Source organism: Centropristis striata, chromosome 10 (genome assembly GCF_030273125.1).
Source record: "Centropristis striata isolate RG_2023a ecotype Rhode Island chromosome 10, C.striata_1.0, whole genome shotgun sequence".
NCBI classification, from domain to species: Eukaryota; Metazoa; Chordata; class Actinopteri; order Perciformes; family Serranidae; genus Centropristis; species Centropristis striata.
The window spans coordinates 13,326,812-13,345,925 of record NC_081526.1 but is presented as its reverse complement, the minus strand read 5'-3'; the positions used below and the strand labels follow the sequence as shown (position 1 = coordinate 13,345,925).

At 38.2% G+C, this 19,114-nt stretch overlaps 2 protein-coding genes across 2 annotated transcripts; one reads left to right on the top strand and one right to left on the bottom strand.

Moving 5' to 3' along the window:
* The first annotated feature begins 1,543 nt into the window (after positions 1–1,543).
* dynlt3 (dynein light chain Tctex-type 3) lies at positions 1,544–6,003 on the top strand. Its single transcript, XM_059342670.1, has 5 exons — positions 1,544–1,667; positions 3,156–3,197; positions 3,299–3,422; positions 3,539–3,616; positions 4,271–6,003. Exons 1-5 carry the CDS (start codon positions 1,641–1,643, stop codon positions 4,345–4,347), a joined length of 348 nt encoding a protein of 115 aa, XP_059198653.1. The 5' UTR covers positions 1,544–1,640; the 3' UTR covers positions 4,348–6,003.
* Positions 6,004–18,658, bottom strand: xk (X-linked Kx blood group (McLeod syndrome)). Its single transcript, XM_059342668.1, has 3 exons — positions 18,221–18,658; positions 11,121–11,383; positions 6,004–8,316 (listed from the first exon to the last, which is right to left on the bottom strand). Exons 1-3 carry the CDS (start codon positions 18,463–18,465, stop codon positions 7,385–7,387), a joined length of 1,440 nt encoding a protein of 479 aa, XP_059198651.1. The 5' UTR covers positions 18,466–18,658; the 3' UTR covers positions 6,004–7,384.
* Positions 18,659–19,114: the final 456 nt, after the last annotated feature.

The window sequence follows — 19,114 nt, the reverse complement described above, 5'->3', positions numbered from 1 at the left end:
GTGTGCATCCTCGATTTTGAAGATTTTTGAATTCATTTTTCAAAATATCATTATTTATGTAGGACGTATTGCGGCATTGCACTGTTTTCGATCGGACGTCTTTTAGGAGAGCTCCGCCCCATTGTGTGATAGGCCTACACCTGGTCAGTAACACAATTCACTCTGGATTTCCATGCCTGACTCATCTCATCTGTAAGTCTATTTAGCCTACCTATCATTCAGAGTTTTAAAGTATGCTACAAGGTTCGATTTTCCAATAATATTCAAATAGAAAGTATGGAAAGTATATTATATTATTATACATTATTTTTTTTAATACTCTATTAGTATTATACTTACACTTATATTGATATATTATTATATGTTTATTATTATACCTAGCATCATGCTAAATAGCACACTTGTATTACTTATTTACATATTTACGTATTACATATTTACTCTACAGCATACCTCATATAAATATCTTCTGTATATATATATATATATATATATATACACCTCTTATACTGTACTGTGTGTATCCTTTGCATATATATACATTTTTTAAAATATATTTATTCATTGACAATACATTTTTCTCAAATGTGCAATATCTGTGAAATACAAAATAGAAAAAACAAAAAACAAAAAACCCTATGTGCAATGTAATAAATGCCAAATAGTAGCAATGTAAGTATTTATGGATGTATTTGTCTAATTTTTTTTCTTTATTCTGCATGTTTATATATTGTTGTAAAACTCCCCTGTCTGTATCTTGAGCTGCTGTGACGACTAAATTTCCCCATTGCGGGATAAATAAAGTCTTATCTTGTCTTTTCGTCACACTGTTCGCCTAAGTCATGTTTTATCAAAATATATATATTTTTTTGCCTAAATCATCTCCTCAATCGCCTACATCTTCAGTTGATCAGATCATGTAATTTCACCCCTTTAGATAATCACTTCTTTGACAATTTGCCACATTCATAGGCATCAGATAAGAACCCAGCAAAGAGGAATTAGAGGGAGATTGTTATCAGTTTAGTTTATCAGTTTAGTTTACATCCTAGGTTGTCTAGATAAGAGTCACATGAGTGTGTCATGAACATTAATGACACTTTGAAGTAACATTAATGCTCATGATACTTGTCATGTCATGTTTCTGGCAGGCTTGTGTGACTCTTATGTAGACACCTTCAGAATAAAGTGTTACCATATCTTGCCTAAGTCACAAAGGCAAGTAAAAAAATGCCTAAGTCATTTAGTTCTCTTAGGTTACATAATTTACACACAGTGTTAATATGCCAATAACCATCCTTTGTTGCATCCCTTTTGAGTGAAATGATCAATAAACGTCATATGTTACATTTTTGGTGAAGTTTTTTGTGTTTCCTGCAAAACTTGAAAAAATGAGTTAGGCGATTATTTTAACAGGGTGACGATTTGAATAACGTGGTTACAATATAGGTCTGAGTTCATTCCATTGCTGTGTCTGTTTTCCACCACAGTGAGGCGACACAATAAAAAATAGCGAGCAGTTTCAGAGCGCCTTTTCTGCGCTCTTTGACTCTGGACAGCAGGAAGTAAACAGGAACAATAACTGAGCCTGAGCCGGTCAAAACAAAGACAACAAATACCGCTACATCACTGTCAGAAACATGGAGGAATATAACTCTGGAGATGAGGTGAAGTTATTTATAATTATATTTGAATTAACTGTAAAAAGCTCAACAAAACAGAAAAAAGACGCCTCGGTTAGCTTCTGTTAGCTTCTTCAGCTAGCCGAGTCAGTAAGCTGAAGCTAACGGTGTTTCATCAGGGTGTGGTCACTGCCTTTATATTTATATCTATTCATACTTATTATATTATTATACTAGTATTAAGGTCCGAAACAGCAATTGACAATGCTCATTTCACAGGTAAACCACACATTTATATGAAGAAACAATCGTAACAGAATGAAAATAGTCCGACTTTCCATTTTAATGAAAATGAATGCTTCATTTATGAGCTATTTTATTTATATTTCATTCCCATGTATGTCTTTTGTCTTTTCCTTTGTTATTTTGTACTTTATGTGTAGTTTGTGTGTTTGTGACCTGTTGATTCATATAAATATGTTATTAAATAAGTTGTTTTGTGTCGCATTATGTTGAAAAACTTTAAATTCAACTATGAAGTACACATATTCATTATTCATATTATAAATGAAATTTAGTGACATTACATTTCTGACTATTTTATGCTGAATGTTTTATTATGATGCACTTTGTAGGTTACATTTTTTTGGAACGTGATATTTAAAAAGTCTAGATCTGTATGTACTTATACTAAATACATTAAGGTATTTTACATTTGCGCTGGAACTAACAGTTTTTTCCATTATTAATTAATCTGCAGATTATTTTCTCCGATCAATTGTTTGGTCTATTAAATGTCAGAAAAAATAGTGAACAGATGTCCATCCCAGTTTCTGAAAAGCAAAGTGATGTCTCTAAATATTTAACCCTCCAAATATCCAGTTTAATGTCATATAAAAAAAAACAGAACAAGCAGGACATCTCCATATTTGGGAACATGAAAACAACACTTTCTGCCATTTTGCATTTAAAAATTGAGAGATAAATTGATTATTTACAAAGTTGTATATTTATTTATTTGTCAGTCATCTAATCAATTAGTCGACCTCTTAACATTTGCACTCATTCAAACATTGGCCCTTTTTCTCTATACAAACACACAATGCTACATTATTTTGGCAGGTGCATTTGTCGGAAGTGACTCAGAATAAGTGCATTCGAACTCCATAACACATGTACTAAATAAACCAGACGAACACACCAAATTATTAATGTGCATATAAATATTTAAACCAAAGCATTGTTCAGATATATAGTCTACTTGTGTATAACGGTACATTGGATAGATGGCCAGCTATAGAATAAATGCCTTGCTGGAGACAGCTGCTTGGAGCCATCATCTAATAAAATTGACTGTCACAAATATCAATTAATTTAACTTTAATGCACAATATTCACTTTGACATAATTTCTTCCAATGCACCATATGTTTGCGTCTATAAGGTGGTCTCTTCATGCAAAAACAGGAAATAAAACAACAACACGTATGCCACTAACTAACAATTTTTTTTCTTCTTTTAAATTCTCCTTCAGGTCATCTTTAATGCCGATGAGGTGAATCTCTCTGTTAAAGAGGTACCTTTTTAATTTCCTGTTTTTAATACTATTGTAAATCCTCTCTTCAATGTGATGACGTTGGACATGACTCTCTGTCTCTCTCTGTGGTTTTGTCTCAGTGTATAGAAGGAGTGATCGGTGGAACAGATTACAACCAGACTAAAGTGAACCAGTGGACTGCCAGTATAGTGGAGCACTCTCTGACTCACCTCGTGAAACAAGGACGGCCATTCAAATACATAGGTGAACCAGCTAATATACAACAATATAATACCTGAGAACTCAGGGAGAAACGTTGACATGTAGAGTTTGAATATGTGACTTGTGACAGGGTAAAACTTCTCTGTGATGTTTTGCAGTAAACTGTGCGATCATGCAGAAAAGCGGCGCTGGCCTCCACACAGCCAACTCCTGCTACTGGGACACCACCACTGATGGTGAGAGACGACTGGTGTCATTTTTAAATTTGTTCCAGATACCAAAATACATTAGACTAAACTTTAAAATCATCTTAAATTTGTAAGATAGTTATTTATGTCAGGAACTACTCTAAGCAAGGTTACACATTCTGGTTAGAGATACAAGTATTTAAGTATTTATAACATTAATAATAAGTTTATAACAACAGATCTTCTTAAATGTGTCCAACATTTATGTCCTTTGTCCTCCTGGTATTTATGGTGGAGCTTAAACCAACAACTATTTTCATTTTATATTAATCAATCAATTCTTTCTTAAAGATCAATTTATTATTTTTAGAATGTCCACAGCCCAAAGTCATGTCCTCAACATGCTTGTTTTATATAAACAACAGTCCAAAACCTAAAGATATTCAACCTCAAATTCATAATGACTTGCAGAGAGAAAAGCAGTAAATCTTTAGGTTTGAGAAACTGGATTATTTTGCTTAATATATTACTTAATGATCAGTTATTTGTAGTATACAGTCGAAATATGTATTTGTTTATTAATGGTTCAAGCTGTAATTGTTGGGTTTTAATTATTTAATTGAACAGATTGTAGAGAATTAAAACTTTGTATTTCTGATGTAGACTTCTGTATAATTTCTCCATCTTTTTTGTGTCTTTCAGGAAGCTGCACAGTCCGGTGGGAGAATCGCACCATGTACTGCGTGGTCAGTGTGTTCGCTGTCGCCGTGGCGTTGTGAGTCTGAAGCTTGAAACGACCAAAAAGCCCCGAAGATCCTCTGAAGAACCTCATCTGTATGTACAAGTAGCCTCTTTGTCCCCAACAGGCTTGAACAACATTAACATCAGAATTTGCGAGTGGACTCAGGTTCAGTTCATGTGAGGAAACGTTACTCTGCAGGGAGCAGGGAGCAGAGTTTTGTTAAGAAATTACCCCTCAAACATCACATGTTGTTTCGTCAACAAATGTTGAAAATTGAAAACGAAATATTTTCTCTCCATATTTTGTCCCAAGTGTTGTAATCTGTGCATAATGTAAAATTTGATTTGTTTTGAGCCATGCTGGTAGTAATCCATCTGTCAGTCCAGACTGAAGTATCTCAACAATTAGTAGGCGGGTGGCTGTAACATTTGCTGCACAAGTTCAAGCCTCCATCAGGAAGTTTATGATCAAATACCTGCCTCAGCTTTGTGTTAATGCTTATTATTAAATCTTGGCATGTTAATATGCTAAATTAAGATGGTGATGGTTAAAAATCAACATGTTAGCATTTAGCTCAAAGCTAAAGCTGAGGTACAGCCTCACCTTCCCCTTTTCCACCAACATGAAACAGGTTCTGTTCGGGTTTACGCACCTGATTTTGAAGCATTCAGAGAATTTCTATCCAAAAATAAATTTGTTCAGAACCTGAAAAGTTGGTTCCCAGCTGGAACCTAAAGACAGCAGGGGCATGTTCAGTTTCAAAGTGTTGTGTAACATTTTACTACGGATTTCAACTGTTTATAAACCTCAATACTGTACAAGCTGTTCTAAGACATCTCATGTCAAACATTTTTTGCTGGCTTAATGAAATAATCTTGGGATTATTAATCACAAGTTTTGATTAAACCTCGCCTATAAAAAGGCAGTGCGCTTACCTAACACAACAGGGTTGTGTTTGCTACGTATTATTGGGGCTGAACATGCCCAAAAATTTCCTTGCAGACCTTAGTGAGCATCTTCATCTTAGAAATGGAGGATGGAATCTCCTCATGTTATAATATTCTTATTATTAATAGTTTGTTCATGCTTGCTTTTTGTACAAAAAACAACATATTATAACAGAACAAAATCCTGCAGGTAATCAATAGGATCTGCGATCTTACCACTGCTGTTTTATTCCATAGTGCATCGAGTAAGGCTCTCCGTGGAGGATGCATCGATGATTACAGTGGTTTCTATCAAAACTGGTAGATGTGCAGGCTGGTTCACGAGATGGCACCAAGGTTTCATGTATCCTGAACAGAACCGGTTCCAGAAGCAGAACTAATTTGGTGTAAAAGGGTTATCAGAGCTGCTGGCATGGCTGTAGACAATTTGTCTTCATTTCTCCCTTCAGAAACATTCCCGAATACATTTTTTTTCGGTAGTTTGGTATTTAAGAAAAGTCTTGACTGTTGTGTTTTAGTAGCTACCTGAATACTTGTATAAAATATCTCGACTAGTCTGCATTAATGTTTTAATGGTCTGGATCTGTAACCGGCAGATATGCAGAGTGTGTATTTACAGGATGATGGGGTTAAATGGTCCCAATGACTAATGCACTTTTTATAGACTCTCTCTGTAGAAATCCTCAATTTCTTCTGTAAACCTGAGTTCATGAAGGCAGTTTAATAAATTAATTTATTGAAAAGTCTACAGTGCAGTCATTTTATTAATAATTAACAGTTTTTACGTCTGAGCTGGTGATGATCTCTACAAACCATGAATATGATTTGTTAAGATTTGAGTCACACAAGCAAAAAAATAAACAGATTTGGGTCAATTTTTCCTGCAGTTTGAATGTAGGGAAAGTACTTTTTTTTTTTTGCAGTTTTGGTGTTCATCCTCTAGAGGTCAGCACAGGATTGTGTGTGTATTAACTGCATCTGAGCTAAAAAAAAAACCAAAAAAAAAACAGTACAGACAATTTTCACATATAAATATAAATTTATTTTGATTTTTAAGTTTGATTTTGTTGTTTAAATGCCTTTTATCTTGCTCTTTATGAGAATGTTAGCTGTGTACAATAGATTTTTCATATTTTTTTGGCTTATCTTATTTGTACAAACAGGAGCATTCATTTGATACCCGAGGTTGTCGTCCCTCTGCAGATACATTGCAAAAAGGAGTAGGTGCAAAAAACAAACAACACTGAAATTCTCTCTCACACACAGTTATACATTAAAGGTTGAAAAAAAAAGTACTTGTTACAACGTTTTTCAATTAGATATAATTTTAGTGTGCACTCGGTGTAAATATTCTAACTAAGACACACAGAGCTGACAGACATAACAAGCATGAATTAGAAAAAAGCAAATACATCCAAACAAAGCGTTTCACATCACTGCAGCTGCTGTTGCTCAACAGTTGAATCAAAGCCACTTAAATCCTTTTTGTAAACGTGCAAAAACTTGGAGACAAACGTCCGTGCTTTACAGTTGACGTGTTTGGTGATCGAACGGGCTCTTTAAACAATGTGTGGAGATTCACATCTCATCGTCAAGCACAAATACATCACAGAAGCAGCGCGCATTAATGATAAAGCTCTTATCGAGGAGTAAAAAAGCTGATTGCTTGCAGCCATAAAACTAGAGGGGGGTTCAGAAAAAAACCCTCCTGTACAAAACAGACTCGCCCCCCCCCCTCCCCTGTTAATCTGAGGCTCCACACATGCACACCTCCATGCCAAACAGAGATACTAAATACAATCAATTCAAGTGCATGGCGCCTTGTGATCAGTAATGCAGCATATAAGTGGACGCAGTCTCCAAAACTAAAGAAGTTATGGTGCTGTCCATGTTTATATTTGTATTAAAAGGCTGCGGGATGACAGGTGAGCGCCACCTCTGCTATGGTAACACTATGCATGATTGCAGCCAGAATTCATCTCTGTTAAAGACACATAGGAGGAACAGACAGTGGTATAAAACAGATGGATGTATGAAAGGATTCAAAGTGTAAACTCATGTGGCACTTAAAAGGTTACAGAGGGTATGATTGCTCCTCTGGATGGCACGTCAAACAGTTGTGATGCTTTAAGCATTGCAGGAAACACTGTGGTTAAAGTCACCGTTGATTCCACCACATATATTATTGCCCGTTTCAGTAGGAGTGTCATAGATGGTATCGTTGAGCATGTCGTACGTCGTTTCGTTAGGCAAGTCGTCTGTGGAGTCGCTGGCTGTGTCGTGGGTCCCGTCGGGAGGCGGCTCTGTGCGTGTGGGCGAGGGCCGGGGCGACTTCCCCATGGGCCTGTTCTGAGGCGAAGCAGAGGAGGTGCACACGAGACAGAGCAGGGAGGAGCAGTTCCAGAGGCCGTTGGTCATGCTGGAGGAGAAGAGCCTCCGACACGGATGACAGAACTGGTAGAAGACCAGCATGAAGAAGATGGCGATGGCGTAGGCAACCAGCAGCTGCAGCACCAGCAGCGGGGCACAGATGAACTTGTAGAAGTCAGTTTTATAGATGTACCACAGCAGGAGGAGCGAGGCGTTCTCCACAAAACGCAACATGTAGTACACGGCCATGCGATACCAGTTCTGGGACTTATTGATGAGGTCCGGGTCATTGAGTTTCACCTGCACTGCGGACCAGCAGAACATGTTGATGCCAGCGTACAGGAAGGTGAGCAGGCAAAGCACGATGGTGGTTCCCACCCTGGTTAGAGTCTTTTCTATGTTCTCGGGGAATGGAGAGTGGCTCTGCCAGAACAGGATCCACGGGTAGAGGAAGAAGACCAGGAAGTTCAGCAGAACCACAGGCAGGACCCAGAGCTGCAGCACAGAGCTGAACAAAACCAGAACCACCACACGAGTGGCGATCTCGAAGCTCCTCCAAAGGAAAATGCACAGATAAGCCATGGGCCGGACGTCCACCTCATAGTCGTCATATTTGATCTTAATGGCCAGGATGTTGCAGCGCAGCGCTCCGTACACGATGGACAGGAGGGAGATCACCATCAGAGTGCCTGACAGTGAAAGAGAGAAGCAGAAATGAGGACACCATCCAGTCTATATTCAGAAATGCACACATTTTTCTCTTTCCTAAAAAAAGACTACAAACAGACAAAATTAGCTACAAGACCAAAACAACTAAAGACACAAAGACCAAAAAGAGAAGATAGTATTACTGATTACTTTTTAGGACTTGATTTTCTTCTTCTCCAAATGAAACAAACTTTAAAGTCAGTAATGGCTAGCAACACTGCTCCAAGTATTTCTGGATTTAAAAAAAAAAAAAATTACAAATAGATCAAAACAAATACAAAGAGATACAAAACAGCTGCAAAGAGAAAAAAAAAGAGACAACAAAGAGAATCTGAAACAATTTAAGACGTATTTTATCTCATAATCTGCTCATGAGTCTATTGTTTTTGTCTACAGACTTAATGAAATACTGTATGAAGCCCCACAGCAGCAAGTTCAGGTGCTTTTCTCATCTTGTCTCTACTTGATACATAAATAAAGTTACCATAAATAAAATATGCTCAGTGTATCCACTGATGAATTGTCTCTCCAAAGCTCCAAAAACAACAGCTCACACAAACATTTAAACAGGTTTAGCTTTGTGGGAGAAAAATGTATAAAAAAAGATGAGCTTTCATCACAACGTGCAGATGAGTGAAGTTCTCTGAGCTGAGCAGGTTTCCTGACAAAGATTATAAGAAAACGGTTACAGGAAAAAACAGGCTAAACAAACAATGTGGGCTGGGCTACTGAAACTATGGCACCTAAGGGTGTGTATTCCTCGTCAGTCTCCCGGGGAGGACGTCTAGGAGACTCAAGTCAAGTGTGACTCAGTGCACATTAGAATAAAGGTGATATGAAGGTTTAGGAAGTTCTTCTCTCACATCCTGGCCATGGCTCCTTTCACAAAACATCAAAGGGTTACCCAGTGAGACAGTTGGTTAATGTGAATCCGTTTCCATTTGGCACTGAGGCAAACACTTAATTAAATCAGGACACACGGATTAAAGTCAAAGAGAAAGACTTAAACAGCTTCCTATATTCTTTCCTTCTGTTCATATTGGCCATTTAAATATGTAATTACTGCAGTCTGGATAGGGCTGGGCAAACTGGCCAAAATCTTCTATCCCTATACAGGTAATTAATTAAATATCTCAATAACTCAATAGCATGACATAGTATGTTTTCTGCTTGATTAATAGATTTTTTAAAATAAACACATGGTAAAGCCTGTATACTCCTGTTTGGATTAAATACTTGACAGAATAAACCTGCTGAGTACTTTTTCATTTAATGAAGAAGTTAAGTGCAAAGTTGACACTAACAGCTTCAAGTGGAATAATAAAAAATATACATGCATACATCATATTTTCTGGGGAAATTTAGTAAGTGCTTGTTAGTGTCAAATGGACAATGTTTTTATACACCACGGTATCCTGTTGAATGATGTATGATTTTTTATCACGACATGACTGCAGGGAAAGACTACTACTTTGTCTAATATAGTATATTAGATTCCAAAGGAGACATTCCTAAGTTAATGTGAAGCTTCAGTCTTAATTAAATCAATCAGTCTGTTTGGTTGTTTTTCCTGTTTTCCCTGTGCAGAGCAGGCAGTGGAGGGATATTAACAAAACAAAGGAATTGCTGCTAAAAGGAATTAAATGTAGATGATACTCTGGAAACCATGTATGAAAGAGGCTTTAAGCAAAGCCACTGGGAGGGACTTTTACTATAAACACATGCACTTATTTCAGGAGCATTTGCAACTTGTGCTTATGCCACACTTACAGATGCCATATGCCATAAACCTTAACAGAAATAAAAATGGATGTACAAGGGAGAGGAATTATCTTATTATTTTCAGGAACATGGCGGCCCAGGAGTTTGCACGACAACTAATGCTTTCTCCTGATTTACAAATACCAAAAATAACATCAGCTGAGACTCCTGATTGGTTTACGAGATCCATGTGAAAGCATCCTTCGTTAGAACGACTTAATATAATTTTCCCTGCAATGTTCCTGCTTTCATTCACGTCACAGCCATACTGCCTTTTTTCCTGAAATGTTACAAGGTCTTAAGATGGGAATTTGGCAGAACAGACTACCTGAATATAGACTCCTGCTCCCATTTTTACATGACACCATGTTGGAATTCTTCCTAAACATTTCAGGGACACGCTGCATGTGTGAAAGGTGCTTATAAATCAGACTGCTTCTTATTCGTTTCAGATACATTTTGAAGTTTTTGTCCAGAAGGAGACTATGGATTTGGTCCCCCATCACATTGTAAACACATTGTAACGTGCAGTATGAACAACAGTTTTAATGTACATATGGGCATTTGTAAGCGTCTCCTTTAAGGGCCCTGACGCTCCCATTCACCACATTCAGGCTGTTAAATCAGTAAGCGTGAAATAGAAGTGTCAGACGGCCGGGGGCAGAGGAAATAAGATTTATGTATTTATAACACTTTTTTATTTAGTCGTAATTTGACGACCAGATGTCCTAGCTTGACTTTGGGTGAACCTTTGCTAAATCTCCCTCAGGAATCGAAACACTGGCTCCCACAAAGAGTCGGACAGCCAGATCTGCAACAGCTGACTCAGAGAATCGCTGCTTTCCACCCTCGATATCGGAGAGGCGGTTGCATAACACCACTTTGACTCATGAAAACACCATCCTCTTATATCAATATGGCACTTAGCTGATCAGCCCACGTCATGGTGGAGCTGCGGACAGGCGACGGGGGATTGAAGCTCCACGTGACCATTAAATCAAAGAATCACACACTTCACTCTCACCTCTTCCGATGGAGACCCCCTGCTGCAGGACGCAGATGTAGAGCTGCAGGGTGAGCTGGGGGGCCGATCCCAGGAAGGCCTGAATGACAGAGGTGCGGGCGAAGGCTGCTCGGTGCGTGAACAGTTTCCCCTCCGCCTGCCCCACCTGCCGCTCCACCTCCTCAGAATGACCCCCGCGAGGCATCTGCTTCTTCCTGGTGATGCTGACATACGGCTCCTCCACACGGCCCACGCTGCCATAGATACAGAACGCCTCCAGACACCTGCGGGAACAACAACAGCAGGAGACGATCAGAAGCTGCAGACTCAGTGATCTATTTGCAGATGATTCTTTTTCAGCTTTCATTTAATTTATTAGGCTCACTGTAAGCCTAATGAAAACAAAGGCTCTTCTTCCTGATGTCATAACAAACACAAAGCATTAAGAAATCTTAAAATAACATCAAAACAACATCTTACGACATACAAAACCAGACAAACTGTAACAAAGAAGTACAAGAGTCCCAGTGCTGCTTTGAGCTCAGTGCTGATATTTAACAGATAACATTTCTTCAGCACCTTAGTGTAGCCTGTCAGCATGCTACATTAGCTATTTAGCACCAAACAAAGTACAGCTTGAGCTGACGGGAATGTCTTTAGTTTGCAAGTATTTCGTCATAAACCAAAGTGTTGGACACATTTAAATTTTGACTTGATGAAAGATGAAAGGTTTGGGCATTCTCAAAGTTAATTATATTGATCCTGAGGGGGATCGGTGTTTGAAAGACATTTCATTAAAACAGAAAATAAATTAAAAACCTCATGTTGGTGCTATAGAAAGTCTGGGCTTCACTGGGCAGTGTTCTTAACCATATCAATAATGTGTTCTTGTTTTGCATTCTTGCTCCGTGCTGGTTTTACTTTACATTAAAATTAAGCTATTTGTGGCTGCAAAAAGGCTTCTTTTTTTAACTTTAAAAAGTTAGATCACAGGGTGACATCTTCAAATAGGTTGTTTTGTCAGAACCGTCCAAAACCAAAAGATAAAGATTTCTATAAAAATAAAAGCTGCAGATGGAGAAGCTGGAACTAGGGCTGGGTTATATGGACCAAAAGGCATATCCCAATATATTTAGGCTGAATATCGATATACGGTATACAGTAGTGTTCAATATAATAGCAGTCCAATGTGACTAACCAGATTAATCCAGGTTTTTAATATATTTTTTATTGCTTCATGGCAAACAAGGTACCAGTAGGTGCAGTAGATTCTCAGAAAACCAACAAGACCCAGCATTCGTGATATGCACGCTCTTAAGGCTGTGCAATTGGGCAATTAGTTGAAAGGAGTGTGTGCTGTATACCAAACTTTCAAACTTTTTGTACCCAAGGCACACCAAAATGCAAGCCAAAATCTCAAGGCACACCTGTATTCATATTCTCTCAGTACTACTTCCAGTAGTCACGTTTACCTGGTAACTCCTTCACTTCCAGCTTTTATTTACTGTTTAAACTGTCTTTTATAAAGCTTTACTAGGAAATGTTTTGACCTAAGAAAACTTCACCTAAATTCAATGAAACTGCAGCCTTTTTTTGTGTATAATGTTTATGTTTATGTATAATCACGTGTTGTTGTTTTTTTAATGCTCTGCGATATGGGTCATTTTGTTCAAAAGATGTCGATTATACTGTATAATTTTTTTGGATCAAAGCTTCATAAAGTGCACATTTAAATTTAAAAAAATCTTAAATAAAAATAGCCTATGAAATAAAATAGGCCAATCTTTTTCTGAAATAAATATATTTATATGAGAAAAGAATAACGAACATTACAAAATAACTAAATATGACAGCATTTATATATAAAGAAAGGAAAAAAATTGAACTATATCGATATATGCAATATGGTCTATTCCATATCACATTTAAAGATATATCGATATATCTTTTATATCAATATATATTGCCCAGCCCTAGCTGGAACTGCAGATTTATTTTCTCTCAATCTATTTCAGCTCTCAGCTTCTTTCAGCTGTATGAACTTTAAACACTAACAGGGCTTCAATAAAGATCCTGTGATACCTAATTGATTGTTTCAGCAGCAGCTCAGTTCAGCCAGAAGTGATTTTTTAACCTCTAAATCATCAATATCTCTTGGTACATTCAGCTCTCTTACTGTGGATGTCTAAAGAGGTGCCAGTTGTCAGTGGATGAGTGGGTTGAGGTGAGGTCGAGGCAGCGATGTGCTGCTAAAGCTGAAACACAGCGCCAATAAAACTGCGAGGCCAGGAGGATTTAATCCACAGGGGAGCTGAGGGACAGACTGTTTATCAGTTGGAGTGGCACGCACAGCGAACACATCACTGACTTGATTAAGAAATATAAATTTAAAGTGTGAAGGTTGAGTCTGCCAGCAGTTTTTCAGATGATAAAATAATTAACAAAATCTCATTAGAGGAGGAAAGATCAGTCACTCATCTCTGTTGAGTTCAGCATGTTGTAATGTGTCTGTGTGTCTTAAAGTAAAGTTTGCAGACAAGAGATGAATATTTGTAACTTAAAGGAGTTTTTAACTGGTTATGAAACAGTCTCAATTTCAAAACAGATGCTTCTATACGACTTACATAAGCAAACACTGGCTATTTCTAGAGTTATTCTAAATACCTGTCACCGGGTCTGATCACCGCCAAATTAGACAATACGATTTATGGCATCCTGACTACAAGAGCCTATGTTTACATTTGTACAGGCTGAGCTTGGCAGGGAGTATGTTTCCCAGTTAAAAGGAAGCAGGAGGAGATTCTTCTTTTTAGTAACTTCTGACATTATATAGTTTGTAGTTGTAGCTGATACTGGGGCAGGATCAGCAAAGAGAAAAAGGAAAAGATTGACCTAAAACCAAAAAATATATAAAAGAAGCCGTTATTAATCTTACATAGCTACAAATAGATGCATTACTGCATCGCTACGCATCCTGCAAACAGCTGCTTTGAAAAGAAAAAAGATGCACGTGTTACCTACCATGCTCATGTAAACAGTACCACTTTTGCCATGGGGATGCCAAAATCAACACAAAATAAGTTCCCTTAAGCTGCTTTAAATTACACATTCCCCTACAGAGACTGCATCTAAATTTCTTTGTGTGCATCTTGGTCACTTCTTGTTCAACATTGTCTCATTTCACTGTAGAGCAAAGGTGTCTCTGTTTTAAAGCAGACTTTACTGCTTTACTTGTCACACTCGCACCGTTCTCACAGTGTTGTTTTAACTTCAAAGGTGATGATACGGGTAAAATAAGCATTGAACACTCTGACCTTTAGTTCTTTTCATAGATATTCAATTGGATTCCAATCAGCTGATTGGCTGGGCTGTTCTAGCAGCTTTTTTTTCTCTCTCTGGAACTAACAGAGTTTCCTTGACTGTGTTTGGGATCATTGTCTCCCTAGTTTCATCGTCATCATCATGGTAGAAGGCAGCAGATTGTAATCAAGAATGTCTTGGTACGTTTTTCATGCATCCTTCAATTATATGAAGTTTTTCAGTACCGTATAATGAGAAACAGTCCTACGCCATTATTTTCCCACCTTCACTGTTGACATGGTGTTTTGGGGGTTATGTGCAGTGCCATTTCTCCTCCAAACATGGTGTGAATTGTGACATCCAAAGAGTTTTTTTTTTCTCTCATCTGACCAGACTATATTCTCCCATTATTTCACAGGCTTGTCAAAATGTTGTGCAGCAGATTTTAAATGATCTTAAACATGCTTTACCTTCAGCATGGTGAGTGTGCATACAGGCCATGGCGGTTGAGTGTATTACTTATTGTTTTCTTTTAAACAATTGTACCTGCAACCTGCAAATCTTATGTTGAAACAATGTTCTGGCCACTTCCTGATTATGGCCCCAACATTGCTCACTGTAACATCAAGAAGTTTAGAAATCCTTCTGTAACCAACATCATCAGTATGTTTTGCAACATTAAAGCTGCGAAGGTCTTGGGAGAGCTCTTTGCTTTTACCCATCATGAGATGTTTCTTGTGTGACACCTTGGTAATGACACACCATCAGTTGGGACTGAACCAGACAATATTAATATGCACAAGGGGCAGGATTGTTTTCCAATTACAGATAGATTTCAGCTGGTGTTTTGGCTTTCCAAGCCTTTTTGCACCTCCCTTCCTTCATGTGTTCAATACTTTTTCCTTGGGTCATTTCACAATATTACACAGAACTTATTATCTGAACTTATTCCTTTTGGCTTCTTTGTATGTATGGAATGCTTGGGTTGTTAACAGCATCTAGTGAAAATGTCATGTCAAAAGCACCTTTAGAAATACAATTACTGAGGAAAATGGTAATGTGTTTAACACTTATTTTACCTGTTGTAATAGGAGATCTTCGGAGACGGTATAAAAGCTGCAGAACAAGCTAAAGTGCATGGACCTTGACTTAAGATTATTTTGTCAAAGGTCAGTACTTTTTTGTACTTTCACTCTAAATTCCACTTCTGTTCAGAGTAGGGTAAGAGGAAATGATCACAGATGCCCAGCCACTTGCAGGGAATTCAAATAAAGTTTCTAATTAGAGGACGAATTAGAAGAAGCTGTAATGAAGAGAATTAAACACGTAGATGATTGTTTTCAGCACAACAACAAGCGGAGTCATTGCTGTTATGACTCAAAATAATGAGGACTTTGTTTATGATATGAGAAGTGTTTTTGGGTGGTTGATAAGAGGAAGCCTGTGCTGTCGGCAGCAGAGACAGACATTTCCCCTCTCCGTGTTGTGTTGTCGGAGATAAGGAGCCGGCAGCGTTGGTGTGCTATTCTTAGATCCGCTCTTCGCTGAGGAAAGATGTCGAAGTCTGAACAGTAATCATCTGAACACACACTGGAGGGGAAACCAGCCAGGCAGGGTCAGATACACAGAGGCCACCGCTGGGGAGACAACATGCTGCAAGAGTCGACTAAGATAAAATATGGATGTTCCTGGGTTGTTGTAAATATATAACCGTCTCTATCTGCTGCAAAGTTTAAATTCACAAGCTGAAGACTGACTATTGGCAAACCAGAAGTGCAATTAACAGTTGTTTCCCACATTATTTAATCCCTAAAATGTAACCAGAATGCTTTTTCGCCCAAACAACAATCCTAATATTGAATTTATGATGATATAAAACTGAAAAAAGCTGCACCTTTACATTCAAGGAAGCAATTAACCGTCTCGAACTACAGTGTGAAGACACTTTTTTTCCCCCATCAAGAAAGTAGAGCCCGGCTGATTTTTATCTGCCAAAATTGTCCTATCGCAGACATATTGTATTAGCCTATATATTATCAGATATGCACGTTTTTCAAGATAAACATAATGCAGAACATAATGCTTTGGGTCAATTAGAAATGGTATGATATAGCTATTTATTTATTATTTATTTAAATGGCCAGCAAGTGACTAATAGGGAACGTACAGTTATGTTTTTGTTTGTTTGTTAGCTTTTTTAATGTATTCTTTATTTATATGGTTAGCAAGACACTGATACTGAACATAAATCCTTTATATCTATTAAGTTATTTATTTTATTTTTATTTGTTTTGAATTCATGGTCAGCAACTTTTTTTTTACAGAAAAAAACTGTAGTATTTATCTATTTATTTAATTTTATTTATTCTTTTTTTCACTGTTCATTTTTAGAATTGCTTTCAATATTCTTTAATAAAAGGTATTTGTTGAAGAAAAAGAGTCGTATCAGTGCTAAGTCAGTTCACAGTCAACAGAATAAGTCGAAGCAATGCGTCTGTCAAATCTGGATCTTTTAGTTGCTTTTTAAGCCAGTTGTTTATTAGTTGAATCAAGCTTCTCAGATGTGAATATCTGCTGGTTTTGTGGACAAAATGGACAAATTTGGGCTTTGGCCAATTGTTTCTATTATGTTTTATGGATTATAAGCTTCTTCTGTATATCATTCAAACTATTGATAATGAGTTTTAGTGCTACAACTTACCAAATATTTTATTGCATTAGTGCATGATGACGTTTTTAAATCTCTTTTTGTCTAAAAAGAGAAAAATAAGTTAAATTAAGCATAGGACAAAGAAAAGCAGCGTTGTCAGGTTGCCAAGCCATAGTTGCAGATTAATTTTCAGTTTATTTACTGAATCAACTGATTTTTTTCAGCTCCAGTTTCCTTGTTACAGGAGACGAAGGGGTTTCCATACCACAGTCAGCACTTATTCTCCTGCTGTTTGTGCATTTGATGACACTGCCATGCTGCATGTCTAACAGCAGGGAAGTCTCCTACATGTAGGATTAGGCTCCTATAGCTGCAGCAGATGGTCACTGCAGGTCAGGCCGGAGCTTACACTCGAGAAAGAGCAGGCCTATTAAAGCACAGATGTTTAAGAAAGTCCCTGAAGTGAGTCAGACAGGGACCATCCAAGTTTGTGTTTATCTAATTTTCTTGTGTGTATTTGCTTTTGTTACATAGATGGTGACATTTATTTTATTTATTTATTTTTGCTGAGAATGTACGGGCACTTAGTTATTAAATGTTCTTTATAATGGAATTTTAAAAAAAAAATAAAAATCGAATCTGTATTTTGAAAATAATAATAATAATTAAAAGAAGAAGAAGAAAAAAGGTTCTTCCATCTGGGTGTGAAAGTATGTCAGCTGCTTCTTCTTCATGTCATTTAACGTCCTCTCTGATGGAGCAGTCATGAATAAATCAGCTGATCAGACTGTGAAGGAGGGGGTTTTATTTAAAGCCTATGGAGGCAGTGGCTGCATGCTGTGTGTATATATGGAACATATCGATAAGCATATCGATCAGTCTTTTATACCCGCACTCAATGGCTCAGTGGGTCTCACATTCACTGCATCGGCATGTATGCAGCCAGCAGACAAAAGGCCGGAGAACATGAAAACAACAGCATGTGCGCAATGCATTCACCAAACCGTCTGTAAGCAGCTTATGAGAAAAACAGGCCGGACGTGTTTTTAATGACAAAAAATCTCCCGTGGAAACGACACCTAGACATTTAATCACGTGACACCGTGATTGGGAACATAATATGGTATCCAGGGTTTCTCTATGTGGGGGATATAAACAAGCCTGCACTGACCTGACGATGGGTCCGAGCTGCAGGATGTGCAGCAGCAGGATGAGCGGTCTGTCCCTGCTGAGGTCCCGATGGATGAAGGTGAGGGTCAACTGCACGAGCACGGACGGTACGAGCGTGAAGAGGAGCGTGAGCCCCTGCCAGATTTGGTCTCCAGCTGAGCGGTACGTGGAGCTGAGGTAGAGCGCTGCCGTGGTCTCGGCCGTGAACAGAGACACCGACACAAAGATGGAACTGGGGAGTCGCATCCTCACTCACTCCGCCATTTGGGGAAAGCGGCTTCGCTCCGGGGTCCGCACGTCCATGCCGTTGTTACCGCCGGGGCAGTCGGTCCGGGGACGGCGTCTTGTCAGGCTCCCGCCGCCGCCGCCGCAGCTCATCTGCGGATTTGAGGCAGGCAGGACGTTTCCACAGCCAGGTGTTGTCCCGGAGAGGGTCTGCTGGGGGCGCACGAGGCGCTGCGCTGTCCAGAGCGCGCGGTGCGCTCGCGAGAAGCAGACTGCCTGCAGACAGTGATGTGGTTATTATTGTTCAGACTCTGGACTGTTGTCATCAAGAGCTGCATCAATTTGTCACCACAATAAAAGGACGTTTTTGTTGTTGTTGTCAGGATCAGAATAGTTTTTATTGTCAAGTAGGTTTTCACATACAAGGAACTTGCTAAAAATGTAGATTAAGGCAAATACTTCAGTCAAAAAACAGCAACATTAATAAATATTAAGAATAGAATAGAAAAATGTCAACATACACATTTTTTTCTAAATATATTCATATACGGTCGCCCATACAGTTGTAATAATTTTGTTTTCTGGCACAATCCAAGTCAATTTTGGTTTAATTTTAATAGTGATATGTTTGGAAGAGATTGATTAATACAATTAGAGAGAGAAGATACAT